Here is a 21,643-nt window from a genome sequence, read left to right as displayed (position 1 = left end):
AATTGCAATCTGAGTCACAGATAAGCATCTCGGTTAGTTTTCAGGCTGTGACAATCTGCAAAAAACTTTTTATAAAGTTGCATTTAAAGTCACCTCCATAATTAGCAATAATTATAAGCAAACAAATAAGCATTTTATAGTTTAACTGGTGAGGATTTTTTAATGTATTAACTTGCATTCAGTTCTTAAAACAGAATCCAAATTTTCTACATCAGATCATTGCTGTACATATCAGAATTTTTAACAATTTGCCTTTTTAAGTATATCATTAAGCAGATTTTAATACACTAGAAGAAAAGTCAACTCAGTTGCATCAGACTTTTAGTTAAAATATCACTTCACTTGTGAGCAGCCTTTCAGAAAGAGGAAGATGTTTGAGACCAAATTCTCTTTTTAGGGGGCTCGAGGTAATGATGGAGCTCGAGGAAGTGATGGACAACCGGTAAGCAACTTTTTGTCGAACCCTGATGTGCCTAGTGTAATGAGAGATTATGGATTGGATATTGGAATAATATGGATTGTAAACCTAAAACTCAACATTTTTCATAAATATCTGATTCAAACTGACACTAATCCCATAAACAAAATCTAGAAACAATTAATCTAAAAACTCTAAGTCCATAAACAAAATTCTGATACTCCTTATTATACTTGGCCAGGTGCTAACATCTGTATGGTGCTTAACAATGTTAGTTACGGGCTAATATTGGATATGGGACAATTATAAGAGTCTTTCAAAGATAGATAATAATGCTATCTCTATTTTACAAATGACATTCCAAGGCTAAGCAACCTATACGAAGTCACAGAATTCATGGCATAAATGGTGGGGAAAGGGGGATCAAAATTTTCATTTTATTCTGCCATATTGTTTCTCCATATAATAGTCATCTCTGATGATAATACTGTTTTTATCTGTACAGTTTTCCTCTGTACTGTGTATGTACCCATTCATTATTTACCAGTGGTATGAGTTTTTCTTTACTTAAGAGATCTTGAAATGCTTTTTTTCATTTTTTAGGGCCCCCCTGGTCCTCCTGGAACTGCAGGATTCCCTGGTTCCCCTGGTGCTAAGGTAAGCATGTATTTCCATAGAAGAATGTAAAGTATATCTTGAAGACTTTATAAAATCATTGGATTGCTTCTTGGAAATGATTTTTTAATAGTCACATGGATTTCTTTGATTTATATGGATGTTTGAAGCCCTTTGACTCCAAAGGGGATGTTATCCCTGACTTTCAGTATTCTGATCTCTTCCGATGTCTTTTCTTTTCTCCCAATCTCTTTATGTGAACAGATAACACAGTTATATACATGGTTATGATTTTTTTCTGCCTTTATGACTAATGACACTTCACTTTAATTTTCATACTACCCCAGCCTTTGGGAGATGGATTTAAGCAGGACTGAATAATAAACTAGCTAAGAGATCAGAAGTGGAAAGGGAGACTGACTACTAGGGGTTTCATCTCTTAGGGTGAAGTTGGACCTGCAGGATCTCCTGGTTCAAGTGGCGCCCCTGGACAAAGAGGAGAACCTGGACCTCAGGGACATGCTGGTGCTCCAGGTCCCCCTGTAAGTACCAAAAACGACTGAGAGGAAGAGTATTGCTACACTTCATTTCATGAAAGCATATATTTTAATGTTGCTGTCAATTAAAGTTACTTTTTTGAAAAAAAAAAATGCTTAGTGCTCTGCAGTGCCTCTACTAAGATAAATATTGTTTTGAAATTACTGATTTTAAATACTGAAATTAATTTTTGAGGTCTGTGCTTTTCTAGAATTTATGAATGTTGTGGTTATATGACACCGAATGAAGTAGAGGATGAATAGCTATCTGATACCTTGAAGACTATGCCCCAAACTAATCACCAATCAGAGAAATTCAGAAAAGAAAACCAGACCAAAAAAAACTCTTCTCTTTATGTACTTATTAATAATTTAGTCCAAGTGCATATTATCTTTAATTTATTCAGATAATGATCATTTTTTGCTACTTTTTATGTGTTGTCCTGTAGTTGGAGGAATCACCTAATCTCTGTAAAGCTCAACATGTATACATGCTAAGTCGCTTCAGTCATGTCCAACTCTTTGTGACCCCATGGACTGTAGCCTGGTGGGATCCCTATGTCTATGGGATTCTCCAGGCAAGAATACTGGAGTGGGTCTTCATTTCCTACCCCAATAAAGCACAACACCCATTAATAAATTTATTTTAGTTTATATAAGCAGCTTCAAATTTAGGTGCACTGTTGGCATTATTATGAATATGCTCTTTTCCCACTCTAGGGGCCTCCTGGGAGTAATGGTAGTCCTGGTGGCAAAGGTGAAATGGTAAGATGTCCCCACAACTCACCCGCATCTCAGTTCAACACACATTTTTGGCTTCCTTTGTATTTAGCATGATAAGACATTTAAGTTGGTTACTTAGAAAAGAAAATTCAAGTCTGGCTCATGTTAATGTGCTTGGATTGTTTCCAGGGTCCTGCTGGCATTCCTGGGGCTCCTGGGCTGATAGGAGCTCGTGGTCCTCCAGGGCCACCTGGCACCAATGGTGTTCCCGGGCAACGAGGTGCTGCAGTAAGTTGTTTGTTTGTTTTCCTTCATTGTCTGAGAGGTGTGGCTTCTTTCTCACAATAAAAATAACAGGCTCTTTGTTCTTGTTCCATTGAATTTATATTGATTTCATTGTTTTTGTAATTGAATCTGCTGTGACTGGTGATGATTTTGCTAGTCTATTCTCCCTGTTTATTAAGCCACAATTATGTTCCATTTAGGGTGAACCCGGTAAGAATGGAGCCAAAGGAGACCCAGGACCACGTGGGGAACGCGTAAGTATTGCCTCAACAGATTCAGTTATTTCTTAGAAATGTAGAACATAGTTTAGAACTAAGCAGGTAAAAAAAAAAAAAGTGCTTGAAGTTCAGTCATTATTTCTGTCATTTCACAGGGAGAAGCTGGTTCTCCAGGTATCGCAGGACCTAAGGGTGAAGATGGCAAAGATGGTTCTCCTGGAGAACCTGGTGCAAATGGACTTCCTGGAGCTGCAGGAGAAAGGGTATGTCTCCCATGGGCATGGAAAAGGAAAACAATCATAGAACTTCACCTTCGTGGTGAGGCAACTGTGTTTGTTCTTAATCTGAGTAGTACTCAATCACAAAGATTATTTTGAAGCATCTCATACTATGAGAATTATGGAAAAGTTTTCACGTTTTGGACTTAAATATTTGCCTTTCACTATTTCCAGGGTGTGCCTGGATTCCGAGGACCTGCTGGAGCAAATGGCCTTCCAGGAGAAAAGGTATAGAACATTAGTTTCAATTTTCAGAAATGCTTGTGCTATATAAAGATATATTCTTCTAAACAGTTTCCCATTAATTAAAACCTAAATATCTGAAAGAAATATATTGGAACTAAAAATAATAATAATTCCCAATGTAAAACAATGATTCCAGCTCCTGTTCAGCCATTCTCCTAGCTTTGTAACTAATGTTACTCGACCTCTGTGAGAACTCTTTAACTTATCTTTGAACTAGGAATTATTTATCTCAATATAATTACAAGAATAAATTAAAGTGCCTGAAAGTTCTTCGAAAACTCTGAAGTGCAATATAAATCAGATTTCATAACATCAAAGATATTTGATTTTATATGCACCAAAATATATTGCTAAGCCCACTAAATATCAGTTCCTTCAGCATGTGATGTTCATCAAAGTTACCTTAATATATTATGCAAGCTAATAGATAATGTGCTTTACACTGAGCATGTCGGCAATGTCCCAACTCTCTTGAAGGGGCCAAAAGAAGTTCTCTAGCTGCAACCCCAGTACCATCAATGTCTAGGTCAACGAAGGCTGTTTTACATACATGTTGGTTTATTTCACTACATAGGGTCCTCCTGGGGACCGTGGTGGCCCAGGCCCTGCAGGGCCCAGAGGTGTTGCTGGAGAGCCCGGCAGAGATGGTCTCCCTGGAGGTCCAGGATTGAGGGTAAAGAGAAACACTTGTTTGATCCACACTGTCATTTAGTAAGAGGAAAAGCAAATGAAGAGTGTTCAAAAATAACTTAAGTCAGACACTATGTTTTGTAGGCTCAGATGAAACAAAATTATTTTACAAAAATTTAACCTGGTATAGATTGAAGAACATAAAATAGAATGCTTCAGTAAGATATTTAAAGACAGAAAAATGTGTGTAAATATGAGGCTACATGCTGCTGCTGCTGCTGCTGCTAAGTCGCTTCAGTCGTGTCCGACTCTGTGTGACCCCATAGACTGCAGCCCACCAGGCTCCCCCATCCCTGGGATTCTCCAGGCAAGAACACTGGAGTGGGTTGCCATTTCCTTCTCCAATGCATGAAAGTGAAAAGTGAAAGTGAAGTCTCTCGGTCGTGTCTGACTCTTAGCGACCCCAAGGAATGCAGCCTACCAGGCTCCTCCGCCCATGGGATTTTCCAGGCAAGAGTACTGGAGTGGGGTGCCATTGCCTTCTCCATGAGGCTACATATGTCAGTGGAAATCTCAAAATTTTATAGATAGAATTTTTAGTTTTTTTTTTTTTTAATTATCATTTTTAAATCAGCTGACTGACTGAATTCTTCAATTTAGGGTATTCCTGGTAGCCCCGGAGGACCAGGCAGTGATGGGAAACCAGGGCCTCCTGTAAGTACATTTTCAACATCTCATTTTACAAGTCCAGAGAATGGTTAAATGCACAATTTGGACTAGCCTTCATGTATATTGTATAGCTTTAGGATGTACATTGCATATTCTATCAGACTTTTTGAAATTTCTGTTAATATAATTTTTTCTTATTAGGGAAGCCAAGGAGAGACGGGTCGACCCGGTCCTCCAGGTTCACCTGGTCCGCGAGGCCAGCCTGGTGTCATGGGCTTCCCTGGTCCCAAAGGAAACGATGTGAGTTCCTTCCTTCATTTCTTCAATAAATAGGTGATGGAAGTTCTTTTATTTTCCATATGGGGGTGCAGATGGCCCCAAACTGATTTCCACTTCAAAGCACAGAAGAGTATAAGAGAAAGAAGCTTCCCTCTACCGTGTAAGAAGGGAGCTAACGTATTTTCTTCTGGAGTTCCGGGCAAAGAGCAGAACACTTATGGAAGCCTAGTCTAGAAATAAGTTTTCAGTTGGGGATATATACATGTGTGAGTAGGGGGAAGATCAAAAAGATGAGAGAACATGATAATGAATAATTTCCTTTTGAGATTTAGTAAATACTGGCTACTTCTTTAGGGTGCTCCTGGAAAAAATGGAGAACGAGGTGGCCCTGGAGGTCCTGGCCCTCAGGTATGTAGATTTTATCCACTCATTTCCAGTCCTCTGACAGTGCTCCCCAACCTTTTTGGCCTCAGGGACCAGTTTCATGAAAGACAATTTTTTTTCCAAAGACCAAGGGAGAGGGGATGGTTTGGGGATGATTCAAACACACTGAATTTATTGTGCACTTTATTTCTATTATTATTATATAAGCTCCAGCTCAGGTCATCAGGCATTAGATCCTGGAAGCTGAGGCAATGCCTGTTGTATTAGAGGCATTTCTCTCCAACCCCACGACTTTTGTTTTCTTGATCTCTGCTTCCATAACTGCTTTCTTTTAGGGTCCTGCTGGAAAGAATGGTGAGACCGGACCTCAGGGTCCTCCAGGACCTACTGTAAGTTTCCTCGCGTGAACTGGAAACGGAAGTGGATGGGAGTGGGCCTGAGGGAAGACTTTGGGAATTATACAGTCTCTGCCACTGTATTGGTATAGCTCACCAAAGCAATTATGAAGATTGTTTATTTAATCAGCTAGCTAAATACTGACACTGAGTAAAGTTTGTGCCGTATATGTCTTCCTTACACCACTTCCACAAGCCAGACTCTGCCTTCCTTCATACCATTAATTTTTAAATTAAGCAATTGGCCTGATGAGATGAAAAATATGTGGATAAATATGAAAAGATATTTTATAGTGAAGCATCTCGTATTATGTTTTTACATAGGGCCCTTCTGGTGACAAAGGAGACACAGGACCCCCTGGTCCACAAGGACTACAAGTAAGAATTTGTTAATTAAATGTCATTGGGCCCCTATTTTTATCAATAGTTTCATTTGATAGCTATATTTGTTAAGTTAATCAACACTTCAATTTTTTTGTGACACTGAAAGATAATTCATCTTTAGCTTAAAATGTGTGCATCTGACTTCTACTTTGAAGTTCACATAATTCAATATGCTTATATTTATTTTTATTGTAATTTAAATGTATATAGCTAAATTCATCTAATCATGATTCAATTTTATATACAACAACAGAAAGAATAGAGGGAAATGAACATAGGTTTCTAAGATATGAATATCACCTCTCTGTCACAGGATTCTGAGGGCTACAAATTTTCTACACCTAAAAAGACTGCTAGAACCATTTTTTGAATACTCTGCAGAAACACACTTACTAAGAGAAGCTTTCCTATAATCAACGTTTGAAGTGATTATACAATACAAATATGATTCTTTATAGGGCTTGCCTGGAACGAGTGGTCCCCCAGGAGAAAACGGAAAACCTGGTGAACCTGTAAGTTGCATGTCACGTTTTCAAAACTCAGAAGCCAAAAGAATAATCATTTATAAATTATTAGCTTTCACGTTTTCATGCCACGGTATCTGAGTTTTAACATTTAGTTTTGAAATAACAAATGTTATTTGTTAGTTCATTAACAAAACAAAACAAAATTGAATCATAACTATTCCATTAAAAGTTTGAATTTTATCATAAAAGGACCTTAAAGAAGAGAATATAGCTCATGACTGGATAAACTGAACAAGTCAAGTGTGTATTTTGCTTATTTATTTATATAACATACATTCTGGTAGAAGCCTAATCACGCAATGTCATCACTGTCCTAGGGTCCAAAGGGTGAGGCTGGTGCACCTGGAATTCCAGGAGGCAAGGTAAATATTTCAACTTACTTTCTCATTTCTTCAGCATTTTTACTATATCAAACCAAAATATTCCTTTTTTAGAAGCGCAACATTGAAAATGTTTGATGAATACATTTAGGGGAATCCAAGACATTTCTAATACATTAAATTTGCATCATCTAGAAAATTGAATTTTCTGACATGAATAAACAAAGTAGAGTCGCCTATGGGCCTGAAATTTCAAAAGAAAACCTTTCTAGTGCATTGCTTCTCTACAGGAAAACGGTTTTGAGAGAAAACCTTTCAAATGTTCCCCTCGTGATAAAATAATAATAGCGTCAAAGCTAGCTCATCAGGCCAGGTATAAAAATTCCTTTGCTTAGAGTAACTCAGTTTAAATTTCCATTTTTCATTCAATTGATCAAATGCAGTTTATAATTGTTAAAATTTCCAGATTATTCAAAAGTTAAGAGCATTGTGATCTGTATCAAAATAATACAATGTAGGGTGTTTTTGTTTGGTTTGAAGCCTGAGTTTCCTAACAGGGATTTTCTGTCTTCCTCCTACAGGGTGATTCTGGTGCTCCCGGTGAACGCGGACCTCCTGGAGCAGGAGGGCCCCCTGGACCTAGAGGTGGAGCTGGCCCCCCTGGTCCCGAAGGAGGAAAGGTAACTCCCCCAACCCAATTCAATTCACTTAGATTTTACAAAATGCATTCCTTATCTTTCTTGTGAGCTATGATTTCTCTTTTAATTTCAGGGTGCTGCTGGTCCCCCTGGGCCACCTGGTTCTGCTGGTACACCTGGTCTGCAAGGAATGCCTGGAGAAAGAGGGGGTCCTGGAGGCCCTGGTCCAAAGGGTGATAAGGTATCAACCTATTTTCTGTTAATTATGTAATATCACAGACTTTTTTGGTTAAAGGAAGGCAACATTACTGGAAAGTAATCCATTTCTAGAGAAACTTTTTAATCGGGACACCTATGATACATTGCAGTGACTCTTGAGGGTTGCTCCTCTTTTTGTCATATTTTCATTGGAGATGCCTCTAATCTGATGCCATTGTTTTTTATTTGACAGGGTGAGCCTGGCAGCTCAGGTGTCGATGGTGCTCCAGGGAAAGATGGTCCACGGGTGAGTACTCAAATTGGGGAGAAGCAAAATTTATGTAGTATGGAACAGCCCTTCACCTCAACTTATTTTTTCCAAAAACTCCTTATAAGTTAGATCATACTTTGCCACCTTCAGGGCATTAAAAAGAACTAAATGACATGATTGTTAAAATTCCTGACTTCTATCACTAACAGTTCAACAATGACCTGAGAATGGAAAAATCTCAAAAGTATGATAAGTATTACAAGCTAAAGTCATAGTAATTCACTAAAATCCAAGATAATCAATACTGCTCATGAAGGAACCTTTTCATTTTAAAAAAAGCATTGAAATTCCATGGTATATTCATACCATGGAATACTACTTAGCAATAAAAGGGAATGAACCGTTGATACATGCAACAATGCAGACACACACCAGGGACATCATGCTGAGTGATAAAAGTCAGTCTTGAAAGGATCCATACTGCATGATGTTCATGAAACATTTGAGATGTGGAATAGTTTTATGGTTGCCAGAAGTTAGAAATAGGGGAGAGGGAGATGGATATAACTATAAAGAGATGATATAAGGGGGTGTTTTATGGTAATTGGATATTTGAATATCTTAATTGTGATGGTGGTCATGCAAGGTTATACATAATAAAATTGCATTAAAAATTACATATACATATACACACAAAAAGAAGTGCATGTGTAACTGGTGCAATCTGAAAAACTCTATGGATTGTACAAATGTAAGTTTCTTGGTTTTGATTACTATACCATAATTCTGTAAGATGCAATCCTGAGAGAAGTTGGGAGAAAGATGTACAGAATTTTCCTGTATATTTCTTTGCAATCTTCCATGAATCCATAAAACTATTTCAAAATAAAAGTTAAAAAAACACATTACAATCAATTCTGTTCACATTAGAAAACACCTAGATATGACTGTAGCAAATAAACATGATAATTAAGCCATTAGATAGACATTATCTTTACTGAAGTTGCTTTAAACAAATTCATAAATACTTCACTTTTAACAGTCTAGATAGGTAAGCCATCATCCAATATTTTAAAACCTAATATTTATGTAATATAAGTAAACCTTAATATTTGAAAATTTTGATGTGAAAACTTTGATATGTGCAACAATACTTTGGTTAAATTAAATATTTTGAATTATTATACAGTTAAATAAAGCAGTACACTTTAATTTTAAAAGATATGACTGTAAGATCTTACATCATGTCTTATTTATCTTCTGCAATAGAAAGAAAACTGGATCAATAAATTGCCACTGAATCTTGTATTTAGTAAACTGTGTGGTATTTTCACATTGAGTAAAGAGTATCTAATTCAAGCCATCAAGGAGACCACATTATCTAGCTTATTAGATGAACAATATATCCATATATATGCCTTTTGATTAATAAGGAAAATGATGCTGTTCATCTTCAATATTAAAGTATATTTCTATTTCTTTAGGGTCCCACTGGTCCCATTGGTCCTCCTGGCCCAGCTGGTCAGCCTGGAGATAAGGTAACACTTAACACTGTTTAGAAACAGAAAGTGTCTTTTGTTGCTGTTTGGATGAAGGACAATTTTTTTTTTTTTTCTTTTTTAAGGGTGAAAGTGGTGCCCCTGGAGTTCCGGGTATAGCTGGTCCTCGCGGTGGCCCTGTAAGTGTTACAGACATTTTAACATCATTTGAGCCCCACACAGGCAACAGCTACCTGTGCCTCCCTCTTTAGCAATTCTGTACATGGTCCTAGTCTCAATGGTGGGATAGCATCATATGACATGCAAGGCAAGGTTAAAGTTCTTAAAGCTAAGATTCACAAGAGACTGTGAGACCATTTAAAATCTTGCCATCTTTCCTAAGTAATTCTGGAAAAAAAAAATATAAAAGTTGCATAAGTAATAATATGCATTTGTAAAAGAGTATTTCTTAAAGCCATAGGATCTTTGCCCGAGGCTACTTCTAGATCTAAAATTCTCTGCTTTCGGGTTTGCAGACTCAGGAGAGATATTTAGTAAATGTTTTTAACTAATTGAATGATTTCTAAACACTTTAACCTTATTTTTATTTTTTTAAATCCTTGCATTTTTAGAAGTTTTACAATTAGGTTTTTTAAATACTTCAAAATTCTCAAATTATTTTTCTTACAAAAATAAGAAGAAAATTGTTACTTTGAATTTTATTGAAAAATGGAGAGGTCTTTAGAGGTTAAGCTCTGTTAGCTTTGCACACTAACATTATCTTTCCTTAGCTTAAAGGAAAAGATAAGATGATGTAGAGGATGACATGTGCTCCCAACAGGAATCTATTTCACTGTGACTAATGAGGATATTTTTCACTTAAGGGTGAGAGAGGCGAACAGGGGCCCCCAGGACCTGCTGGCTTCCCTGGTGCTCCTGTAAGTATGATCATTAAAACACGCATGTCACATAGCCCAGAATCACTATCTCACTAAAAAATCATAGGAGAATAAGTCAAGTCTGAATTCTAGTCTATTTCAGCCACTCATTCTCTATGAGGGTTCATTTATCCACCTCCTTTTTTTTTTTTTTTTTTTTGAACTTTATTCTTACTGTTTAAAAGATGGATACAAAAACACCTGGCCTGCCTTTACACCAGATTAATAAGACTAACAAGATCTCCTAGATTTAAAGCACTCTGAAAGTTTTTATTAAAGTTCTTCCATTTTTAAATGGTACTAAATAAAATTTCCTCTAAGCTCCATCTTTCTCAAATGCATTTATTGGTGCTTGCTTTGAAATGCACAATCCTTAGAGAGAGGTTCTCCCTTATAAAAAATAATGGCAATCGTACCACTTTCTGGACATTTTTTTTTTTTAATCATGGAAACTCTTTTTATTTTCTGGTGGCTTCATGTGGGGTGTGGGACCTTATTCCCCAACCAAGGGTCAAACTCATGCCACCTGCAGTGGAAGCACGGAGTCCTAACCACAGGACCACCAGGGAAATCTTTATCATGGAAACATTTTCATTGACTTTGTTTCTTCCATGTCTTCAGAGAGTCTTCCAATTTTATTTTAACATCTAAATATATCCATAACTATGTATAAAATAGATAACTAATAAGAATCTATTATATAGCACAGGGAAATCTACTCAATGCTCTTTGGTGACCTAAATGGGAAGAAAATCCAAATGAGAGAAGAGATACATGTGTACATGTGGCTGATTCACTTTGCTGTACAGCAGAAACTAACACAACATTGTACAGCAACTATACTCCAATAAAAATTAATTTAAAAATTAAAAATAGATTAAAAATATCTCTCTGCATGAAGAATTCTATTTTCTGAAGAAAAAAATAAGGATAAGCCCAGTGCACCGTGAAGGGTGTCAGTTCACAGGCTGTGTTTGTTTCTGAATGCAGGGCCAGAACGGTGAGCCTGGTGCTAAAGGAGAAAGAGGCGCTCCTGGTGAGAAAGGTGAAGGAGGCCCTCCCGGAGCCGCAGGACCCGCCGGAGGTTCTGGGCCTGCCGTAAGTATCTCTCTTTTTCTAAGCCTTCTAAAAGAAAGTATTTAGGTTTGTCAATAATTTAATATTTTCACACCAAGAGAGAGCTTTTCATGGTGACAAGAATACAGGTTTTGTAGGAATACAGTTCTGAGTTTGAAGCCGGGCTCCAACAATCTAGTTACCTCCATCAAGTTATTTTCATGTCCTCAGAGAGTTACTATTTTTGTGTTTTGATGTAGGTTCTCATTTCTGTTGTAGTGTTTCCCCCAGTTTTATTGAGATAAAACTGACATATACATTGCATTGTTTAAGTTTAAAGTACAACATAATGACTGTATGTGTTGTAAATGATTGTCATAATAAGCAGAGTTACTGATTTTTCAAAGGCTTAATGCTAATCCCAAATTTTGATTTTAATGCTATTCCTATTGACAATTTCCATCTCCATTCCATATAGGGTCCCCCAGGCCCCCAAGGTGTCAAAGGCGAACGTGGCAGTCCTGGTGGTCCTGTAAGTAATGATCGTCTTGACTATTATGGAAAAGCATTAATCAATATCAATCTGTATAAAAACTGCTTTGAAAGCCCTAGTTTCCTCCAGAGAGTATAAAATGATGATCACGTATTCATGTGTGAGTTATATGTAAATTCCAAGAGGAAAAAACAAACCATAAATCTCAGAATAGAATGCAGTTCCTACCACATTTCTTACATTTCATATTTGTTTTAGTAGTTAATTATTTGTTCTCCTTGATTTTTGACATTTAAAAGTGTATTTATCATTTTGCAGGGTGCTGCTGGCTTCCCCGGTGGTCGTGGTCCTCCTGGCCCTCCTGGCAGTAATGTAAGTACTTTTTAAAATAATTTTAAGCCATATATTCCATAAAGAGTACTCATATATGCATAGGGTGAGAAACTTATCCACTGCAACTTCTCTTTTTATTAAATTCCATATAAAATTATTCGAATCCAGGTGAAAGAGGGAAGAAAAAATGTACTTTTTCATTATAAAATATTCTAATATCAAACACTTCTTTGTAGGGTAACCCAGGCCCCCCAGGCTCCAGTGGTGCTCCAGGCAAAGATGGTCCCCCAGGTCCACCTGGCAGTAATGGTGCTCCTGGCAGCCCCGGGATCTCTGGACCAAAGGGTGATTCTGGTCCACCAGGTGAGAGGGGAGCACCTGGCCCCCAGGGCCCTCCGGTGAGTGCTTTCTTTGCTCTATTGATTAATAACAGTTTTATTTTCAATCACAAATCAATAGAGGAAAACATAGTCACACAAAGAGTAACCAAGATTTCATTGTCCATCACAACAGGGAGCTCCAGGCCCACTCGGAATTGCAGGACTTACTGGAGCACGAGGTCTTGCAGGCCCACCAGGCATGCCAGGTGCTAGGGGCAGCCCCGGCCCACAGGGCATCAAGGTGAGTGCAGCTATCTTTCACTGGACCTTGGTTTCCTTTATGAAGACTGATAGTCTTTAGACATCACACGACCATAGCAAGTATGTAATGAACAAGTTTTCCTGTAATTAGATGTACATTCTCGATATTTTCAGTTTCAGGAAGCATGCATGTTATCAAGAGGCTCTGGAATCCAAAAACAATGCACATCATAAACCAACTGTGAACACCAACACAAATAGATTGATATCACAGGAAATATCTTATCATCTCAAATACCTCTGTTAGGAAACTTGTCAGCATTCTTCCATTTGCTGACTGTCAGTCTTGAAGGGGAAAATAATCTCAGCTTGTAGACCTGTGATTCCTTTAATTGATACCAATTATCCATCAACTCAATTTATTTTATTCTCCTGACTTTCTTTCACTGATACTTCTATAACATCCTAGGGCTTAGCGTCTTAAATATCCATTTAGCAAATAGGGTAATAAAATTGTATTTTATTAGGGCTCACATTTTGACACTTTGAGCACCCTTTTAAACTGATAGTCATATAATATTGTAGTGAAATTACAATATAACATTTAAGTCTATTTGATTTATATGAACATATCCAATAAATGTATATTCTTTAAATAGAGCCAAACATTCGATATAACCTAATTCTAATGGGCACCATAAACCTGTGGTTTCATGATGATTAATCGTTATTTTTTTCCTTACAATAGCCATGTCTACTTATGCACCTCATATTAGGATGTATTCGAATATGATAATCAATGTAATTACTCAGGCATCCAGGTTCATTGAACAAGTTAGAACATACAAGAAGTTTGTTCCCCAAAGCATTTTTCCTCTGGCAGGGATAGTTTTAGGAACAAATTCCATAAGAATTGAATAATACAAAGTTCATCCCTGGGAAATAAAGACATCTAAAAGTATCATATTAATTGATTTCCTGGAAAGAAATATGAATTTCTTTCTTTGTACACAGGGTGAAAATGGTAAACCAGGACCTAGTGGTCAGAATGGAGAACGTGGTCCTCCTGGCCCCCAGGGTCTTCCTGGTCTGGCTGGTACAGCTGGTGAGCCTGGAAGAGATGTAAGTACTAGTTCTCAGAAAATATCCAATGAGGCATGCTGTTGTTCAGTCGCTAAGTCACGTCTGACTCTTTGAGACCCTTTGGACTGCAGCACACCAGGCTTCCCTGTCCTTCACCATCTCCTGGAGTTTTCTCAAATTCATATCCATTGAGTCAGTAACACCATCCAATCATCTCATCCTCTGTCATTGCCTTCTCCTCCTGCCTTCCATAACATTTAAGCAAGGTTCAAATTGGCCTTACTTGGGTCTAAAAGTGTAAATATTGCCACATATCAAAGTTCACCTTCTTTCTCTAGTAATAAATATTCTTTCTATTACAATTTATTACAACTCAGCCTTAACTGTTCATGTTCTTTAATATTTATGCAGTGAATGATCATTAATGGAGAGGGATATGACCTTTAGCTAAATAAACTCTTGTTGGGGATGGGGAAAGCCCCAGTTTACAGCATTCCTTCCGGGTAAAACTATTCTGCATATTATCTGTGATTAGTCCTTTCTTAAATTGTAGATTTTCATTATCTGCTTAAATTACTGTGTGTCGAGCTTTTATGTATTACCTCTCTCCTAAGAACGCTTTTTAGTTTCCTCGTCACTTCTTTCTCGCTTACCCTGTGAAACTGTAGAATCACGGGTGTACTGCCTCTCCGTGTAGGCACTGTCAACCCTTGCAGGGCCACACCCATCGTCACATCTAAGATTTTTCACTCCAAAGAACCAATTTTTATTCTCTTTAGGAATGATATTTTACCCATTGAGAATGTATGGCTTCAATGGTATTTAAATAGTTCCAAAAATTTTGATTTCTTTTCTTATTTTTTTTCTTTAATCAGGGAAACCCTGGATCAGATGGTCTGCCAGGCCGAGATGGAGCTCCAGGTGCCAAGGTATAATAAACCCAAGTACAGTAATTTTTTTGTAGGTTTTAATTATACCTTTTAATAGATGTAATTAAAGCAATAACTGCTAATCAGATCGATTTTGGAACTGTGATCTTGTCCACAGGGTGACCGTGGTGAAAATGGCTCTCCTGGTGCCCCTGGAGCTCCTGGTCACCCAGGCCCTCCTGGTCCTGTCGGTCCAGCTGGAAAGAGCGGTGACAGAGGAGAAACTGTGAGTTCTAATGAACACCATCGTTCCTTACTTATCCGTTTTCCGCAATAAAGAACTCAGTAGATAGACGATAGAATGTCATATCTGCCAACCGAAAGATCTACTCTCATTTGTTTTACAGTTTTGTATACAAGTCATTCCTTAGACAATTGTGGTGACAAAGATATATGAGAGATTTCTGGCAATAGTCAATGAAGAGTTCATTTTTTAAATTCAAAATGGTATTAATCACACCAAGTGTATATCCGCTTCATCAACATATAGTTGAACTAACAGGATGTTCTCTTTTTCCTGTTTAGACCCCCAGGTAAAGCTATAAACAGGTCAAGGATTTGTAAGGAAAAAGTAATACTAACTTTCAGTAATATCAGCAAGCATACCATTATTCTCCCACAATGAAAAGATTAGCATTTGAATAAAACAAATCTATATCAAAAAGCAAACACCTCCCCCTGTGTTTATTTGTGTATTTTTATTTTAGGGCCCTGCTGGTCCTTCTGGGGCCCCCGGTCCTGCCGGATCAAGAGGTCCTCCTGTGAGTGTTTGTTTGTTTGTTTGTTGTCTATTTTAACTAAGTCTATGGTGTAGGAAACAGTCTATTTTCCAGCATGTTCAGGAAAAAGGGATGAATAAATACATAACTATGGAACCAAATTTAAACTGTCCTCTGATGAAACAGAAAGCAATTTAGGATCTAAAATGTCCTTGGGGCCGTGTGTATACGTGGCAATTATTGGGGCTCTATACAATTCTCGGTCCAAAATCGAAGCAACCACAGCATTTTGTATAGTTGCACGTACGCAGTCTGTCGATGGGACTTCTCGCTTGTAGAATATTATAAAATGGACTTAATTGTTGTGAGTTCTAATTTGTTTTTCCGACGCGTGTGTGTATGATCCTAATTTGAAATGTGTTTGTAAAGGGTCCCCAAGGCCCACGCGGTGACAAAGGGGAAACCGGTGAGCGTGGTGCTATGGGCATCAAAGGACATCGCGGATTCCCTGGCAACCCAGGGGCCCCCGGATCTCCGGTAAGTGCATCCGCTGTGCTAGAAAGTCCTCTCAATGCATTTTCACTGATGAGATAGGCACACTTTAGAGATCAGTAATGGAAGAATGTTCATCTCTAAAAGCCTATGCTACAAGAGATTAGAAATCAATTTAAGGGCTTATTTGAAATAGTAGTTGGCATGAGACAATGGGGAGAATAAGGAAAAAGAGCTCATGGTTCATCTTGAGCCTCAAGTTTCTTGATCTGACCTTGAAAATACAGTTCACTGAGCTTCTTGAAGGCATCACTCAAATGCACCTTCCTTTCCTTTCAGGGTCCCGCTGGTCATCAAGGTGCAGTTGGCAGTCCAGGCCCTGCAGGCCCCAGAGTATGTACAAGAGAGAGAGATTGGAAGTTCCATGTTTTAACATTTTTGCACTGCAGGGAAGTATTCTAGCATTGTGATATCATGTTCATTTCTTAGGGACCTGTTGGACCTAGCGGGCCCCCTGGCAAGGACGGAGCAAGTGGACACCCTGGTCCCATTGGACCACCGGGGCCCCGAGGTAACAGAGGTGAAAGAGGATCTGAGGTAAGACATTACTTATAAACATGTGTATTTAATTTGCTATCATCTTCACATTTTCAGAAACACTTGGCAATATTTTAAAATTGAGATGGCTAGTTAAACACAATACAATTACCGAACTTAAGTTAGGAACTGAACACTGACTTTAGGACATTCTCCGCCACATGAAAACTTCTCCACCACACTGCCCATAACAGGGAGCAATCAAGAAAACCTTCCTTACAGTTTTACTCATCAGATAACAGTTAACTGATCAGATAACAGTTTTAGCAGAATGAAAACTGTTCAGTGAATAAAAGGAAAATAGCTCAGTGAATAAAAAGAACTCTGCCACTGCTGATCTCATATTAGACAGCTCACAACTATGATCATCATAATGACAGGTTTAAAGTACTGATGCATTCCACTGCTCAAACAGCTTCAGTGATTATTCCTGTTTTGCTGCTTACACCATCATTTCTAACACATTCCTATCCCACGCCTTTGGGGTAAATGGAAGAAAAACTATTAACCCCACAAGTTACACAATTAAACACAAAGTTAAGTGGTTAACCCCAAACCACAAGGTTAATGATAAATCTGGGGTCAGAATCTAGGTTTCCTGATCATAACTCCTCTGACCTGTCAGCATTAGAATCGCTAACATCTTAGAACACATGATAGAGTAAAATTTGTGATCTAACACCATTTCTTCCTATACAGTAGAACACAATAAACTTCCTAAGAATGGATTATAGTTATAAATTGGTTAATATTCTATCAAAAAACAACCCAAACTTGTATCGAAATAATTATGCTTACACAATGTATTAATTCTTTGTAAGACATTTTATTGGGCTAGCAATGTATTCTTTCTGTGGATACCAAACAAGTTTACATCAATGACATATGTTCTTACACATCAGTGATGTATGTTCTTACTCCTTCTAGGGCTCCCCAGGCCACCCAGGACAACCAGGCCCTCCTGGACCTCCTGGTGCCCCTGGTCCATGTTGTGGTGCTGGCGGGGTTGCTGCCATTGCTGGTGTTGGAGCCGAAAAAGCTGGTGGTTTTGCCCCATATTATGGAGATGAACCGATAGATTTCAAAATCAACACCGATGAGATTATGACCTCACTCAAATCAGTCAATGGACAAATAGAAAGCCTCATTAGTCCTGATGGTTCCCGTAAAAACCCTGCACGGAACTGCAGGGACCTGAAATTCTGCCATCCTGAACTCCAGAGTGGTATGTTGGGGAAACTTTCACACTCATAGCAACAAGATAACAGAGAAAACTGCCTGTATTCAAATTTAGGGAAAAGGAAATTTTTACTGTGAGTAGAAGATATTATATAGCAGGAATAATCCTTAAATAGTGTTAGTTGAATTGAAACTCCTTGATGTTGTAAGAAAACATGAATTTTATAGATGTACTTAAACTGTAACATAAATTTGAAATATTCCAATATAGGAAAATTTAAAGACAATTTTGTAGAAATTTTAAAACAAATCATGTTTGGGCACATTTCTTCATATCATCACAAAGTTATTTGAGTTATAAACAACATATATCACTTTGTTCTCAGGATCAAATATTTGTAATTTGATGCAGGCATAATTTGCAATTTAATCATTGTAACCTATATTCATTGAAATAGTTTTTATAGTAATCTAATTACTAAATTTTTCAAATTATGAAACTATCCCAAAGTTCCTCTATTATGCTACACTAAAAAGTAGAAATATGTAAAATACAAATACATTGGCAGTCAACATTGTGAATGCCTCACTCAGTCACTCCAGTTGAGTCAGACTCCTTGCAACTGGATAGACTATAGTATGAATGCCTTACAAAATCATTGTGGCCTAAATCCCATTACTGGACTTCATAACCAATTCCATTGTCCTCTTTGTGACTATTCAGGAGAATATTGGGTTGATCCTAACCAAGGTTGCAAATTGGATGCTATTAAAGTCTACTGTAACATGGAAACTGGGGAAACGTGCATAAGTGCCAGTCCTTTGACTATCCCACAGAAGAACTGGTGGACAGATTCTGGTGCTGAGAAGAAACATGTTTGGTTTGGAGAATCCATGGAGGGTGGTTTTCAGGTAAGAAAAGATACGCCATTTTTCTTTAACTGATTTATCTTTGCTTCCCTAATTTTTTGTTCCTCCCATTTGTTCATCGCAAAGCAAAGATAGTTAATAAATAGAAAGGTGCAAAAGATTGTATATACTCAGATAGCAATTATAACTTGTTTCTCAAAGCTAAATTAGATTAAATGATTCTTAATACACAATCACCTTTCTTTCAAATTTAAGATCTTCTTTACTCTGACATTATATATTATACATGCAATAAAAAGTTGTAGATAAAATACATAAACAATTTATATTACTGTGACCATACTCTCTGTATAAATCCACTAGGCATAATTGCTGCTAAAATGTTTGATCAGCTTTATTTGTTCCCCACCACAGTTTAGCTATGGCAATCCTGAACTTCCCGAAGACGTCCTCGATGTCCAGCTGGCATTCCTCCGACTTCTCTCCAGCCGGGCCTCTCAGAACATCACATATCACTGCAAGAATAGCATTGCATACATGGATCATGCTAGTGGGAATGTAAAGAAAGCCTTGAAGCTGATGGGGTCAAATGAAGGTGAATTCAAGGCTGAAGGAAATAGCAAATTCACATACACAGTTCTGGAGGATGGTTGCACAGTAAGTATCAGCATTTTTATAAGCATGTCTTATGATGAGCTCAGCTTGCTCATTTAATCATGCTATTTTTAAAAGAAGGAATAAAAATAATGAGTGTGAACAAAAGATGGCATTCAGTGTGAGTTATATTGAATACTGATTCATTCCAGGGAAGGTTAAATGTCACAAACAATGAGTTTATCTTCTCAACCTCCTGGTGAAAACTAATTGCTATGAAAGCCATTGAAATTTAAACCCATGATATAAATTTTATCAGATAATTTAGATGGTTATTATCCATTCTACATAACTGCCATCATACGATCTCAATCTAAAATCTGTTTTTAATTTTAAAGGTTACTTTAAATCTACCCTTTGTTATTACCTTTATGAACAGAAGGAGAATTCATTCCTAATATTAATAATATATCACAAGTTCCAATGTAAGAGAACTATCTACTTCTTAGTAAACTAGCTCCCTACCTGGTAGTATTGATCAGAACTGAGGTTTCTGAGAAGGCACTGGCCTGTGGCAATCTCCCTGTTGGGTTTACCCTGAAGTACTGTAAGGCTTTTGGTTAATGATATGGTTTATCTGCTGGGAGGATTATCACTTTGAACTGGAGCAAGTCTTATATGTATACATTGCAAGTTACCAACTTTAACTCCCTTTAAGCAAAATATTTTTAAAACTTCATCAGAAAAACTAAATAATTGTAATGTCATTATCACTTACATTTTGTATTTGCTCTTTTTTTTTTTTTACAGAAACACACTGGGGAATGGGGCAAAACAGTCTTCCAGTATCAAACACGCAAGGCCGTCAGACTACCTATTGTAGATATTGCACCCTATGATATCGGTGGTCCTGATCAAGAATTTGGTGCGGACATTGGCCCTGTTTGCTTTTTATAAACCAAACTCTATCCAAAGTCCCAGAAAAAGCTTCACACTCCATATGTTCCTTTTGTTCTAATCTTGTCAGCCAGTACAAGTGACCAAGTTCCAGTTATTTATTTCCAAAATTCTTGGGAAAAAAGTGTAATTTGACCAAAAAAGGATATTTGTTTTTGCTATTACACCAAATACAGTTCAAATGCTTATTGTTCTATTTTTTTACCAATTTCAATTTCAAAATGTCTCAATGGTGCTATAATAAATAAACTTCAACACTCTTCCAATAACACTGCGTTACATTCTTTGAATCCTAGCCCATTTTCAGAGCAATGACGGTGCTTACCATTAAAAGATTACCTTTCTTCTGAAACAGTCAAGCAAGAAATTAGAAAAGAACTTCCTGTTTCAACTACCTCAACCTGGTCAGAAACATAAATGAATTCTATGAGTCCCAGAAGATGAAAAATTTGTACGAAATGCCAAAACTTACGTTCCTAAAATATTGGTTTAAAAAAAAGTAGAATGTAGTGCAAGAATTTAAAGAAATAGTTTTGAAGCCATAATTAATCTTGAATATCAACTGCTTTTAAAGGTGCTTTTCTTTTTTCTGGTCATTGCTGGTCAAGTTTACCAATATTTGGCAAGTCTTTAAAGACACATGGTCTGGTGCTAATGTATTTTCACTTTGAAAACTCTAGGTCAGAATTGTTGCCTTGCATTCAAAACACAGTTGCACCATCTGTACTTGTCTCCTGTCAAAAATGTTTCCTGGTGTATCACTGCAGGAGACACTTTCCCTGCATCCTGTGAAAGTCAACAACAACAAAAAACTAATAAAGGGGCTGCTTTTGTCACAGTAACACAGAGAATGTGTTGAAATTAAACTTTGTAAGCTTGTATGTGGTTGTTGATCTTTTTTTCTGACAGACACCCATAATAAAAGATCATAATAAAACATTCCTGGCTTTTGTCAGCTTTTCATAGATGTACGTTTGCACTCAGGAACTCCAGTGATTTTTCCTGGAAAAAGCATATTGAGTCTTAGCTCTCTCACTTAGTAATACAATAATGCTCCTTCAGGAATATGAGATAATATAACTTATGATGGAAAGAGAGATAATGCTCAATGGGGAATCTTGCAGATTTTTAGATCATATTTAACAGAACTCCTTGGGACATGTGGAAAACCAAGGGCTTCTATTTGACACAATCCCTGGAAATAGTAACATGGTAAGTTAGCGAATCCCTAAAGTGGGAGTAATAAAGGAGGAAATATCTGGTAATTTAGAAGAAAATAAGCTGGGTCTAGCAAAACAGAGCTTAACACTGAGAATAATTGCAAGGTTAG

General features: G+C 37.4%; 1 protein-coding gene across 1 annotated transcript in view; it reads left to right on the top strand.

Moving 5' to 3' along the window:
* The window catches only part of COL3A1 (collagen type III alpha 1 chain), a 39,827-nt gene extending 18,575 nt beyond the window's left edge, over window positions 1–21,252 (top strand). Inside the window, exons 14-51 of the mRNA XM_027555686.1 lie at window positions 398–442; window positions 1,022–1,075; window positions 1,477–1,575; window positions 2,290–2,334; window positions 2,482–2,580; window positions 2,778–2,831; window positions 2,951–3,058; window positions 3,248–3,301; window positions 3,894–3,992; window positions 4,610–4,663; window positions 4,820–4,918; window positions 5,252–5,305; window positions 5,617–5,670; window positions 6,001–6,054; window positions 6,519–6,572; window positions 6,905–6,949; window positions 7,489–7,587; window positions 7,679–7,786; window positions 7,997–8,050; window positions 9,499–9,552; window positions 9,639–9,692; window positions 10,377–10,430; window positions 11,421–11,528; window positions 11,965–12,018; window positions 12,298–12,351; window positions 12,549–12,710; window positions 12,826–12,933; window positions 13,908–14,015; window positions 14,852–14,905; window positions 15,024–15,131; window positions 15,613–15,666; window positions 16,054–16,161; window positions 16,456–16,509; window positions 16,606–16,713; window positions 17,641–17,938; window positions 18,617–18,804; window positions 19,177–19,419; window positions 20,167–21,252. Coding sequence (XP_027411487.1) covers window positions 398–442; window positions 1,022–1,075; window positions 1,477–1,575; window positions 2,290–2,334; window positions 2,482–2,580; window positions 2,778–2,831; window positions 2,951–3,058; window positions 3,248–3,301; window positions 3,894–3,992; window positions 4,610–4,663; window positions 4,820–4,918; window positions 5,252–5,305; window positions 5,617–5,670; window positions 6,001–6,054; window positions 6,519–6,572; window positions 6,905–6,949; window positions 7,489–7,587; window positions 7,679–7,786; window positions 7,997–8,050; window positions 9,499–9,552; window positions 9,639–9,692; window positions 10,377–10,430; window positions 11,421–11,528; window positions 11,965–12,018; window positions 12,298–12,351; window positions 12,549–12,710; window positions 12,826–12,933; window positions 13,908–14,015; window positions 14,852–14,905; window positions 15,024–15,131; window positions 15,613–15,666; window positions 16,054–16,161; window positions 16,456–16,509; window positions 16,606–16,713; window positions 17,641–17,938; window positions 18,617–18,804; window positions 19,177–19,419; window positions 20,167–20,313 — 3,450 coding nt within the window. The 3' untranslated portion in view covers window positions 20,314–21,252. The remainder of the gene's footprint in view (window positions 1–397; window positions 443–1,021; window positions 1,076–1,476; window positions 1,576–2,289; window positions 2,335–2,481; window positions 2,581–2,777; window positions 2,832–2,950; window positions 3,059–3,247; window positions 3,302–3,893; window positions 3,993–4,609; window positions 4,664–4,819; window positions 4,919–5,251; window positions 5,306–5,616; window positions 5,671–6,000; window positions 6,055–6,518; window positions 6,573–6,904; window positions 6,950–7,488; window positions 7,588–7,678; window positions 7,787–7,996; window positions 8,051–9,498; window positions 9,553–9,638; window positions 9,693–10,376; window positions 10,431–11,420; window positions 11,529–11,964; window positions 12,019–12,297; window positions 12,352–12,548; window positions 12,711–12,825; window positions 12,934–13,907; window positions 14,016–14,851; window positions 14,906–15,023; window positions 15,132–15,612; window positions 15,667–16,053; window positions 16,162–16,455; window positions 16,510–16,605; window positions 16,714–17,640; window positions 17,939–18,616; window positions 18,805–19,176; window positions 19,420–20,166) is intronic.
* The last annotated feature ends 391 nt before the right edge of the window (window positions 21,253–21,643 follow it).

This window comes from Bos indicus x Bos taurus, chromosome 2 (genome assembly GCF_003369695.1).
Source record: "Bos indicus x Bos taurus breed Angus x Brahman F1 hybrid chromosome 2, Bos_hybrid_MaternalHap_v2.0, whole genome shotgun sequence".
Classification (NCBI taxonomy): domain Eukaryota; kingdom Metazoa; phylum Chordata; class Mammalia; order Artiodactyla; family Bovidae; genus Bos; species Bos indicus x Bos taurus.
Note: the sequence above shows the minus strand (reverse complement) of the source record. Positions and strands in the feature narration are given on the sequence as shown.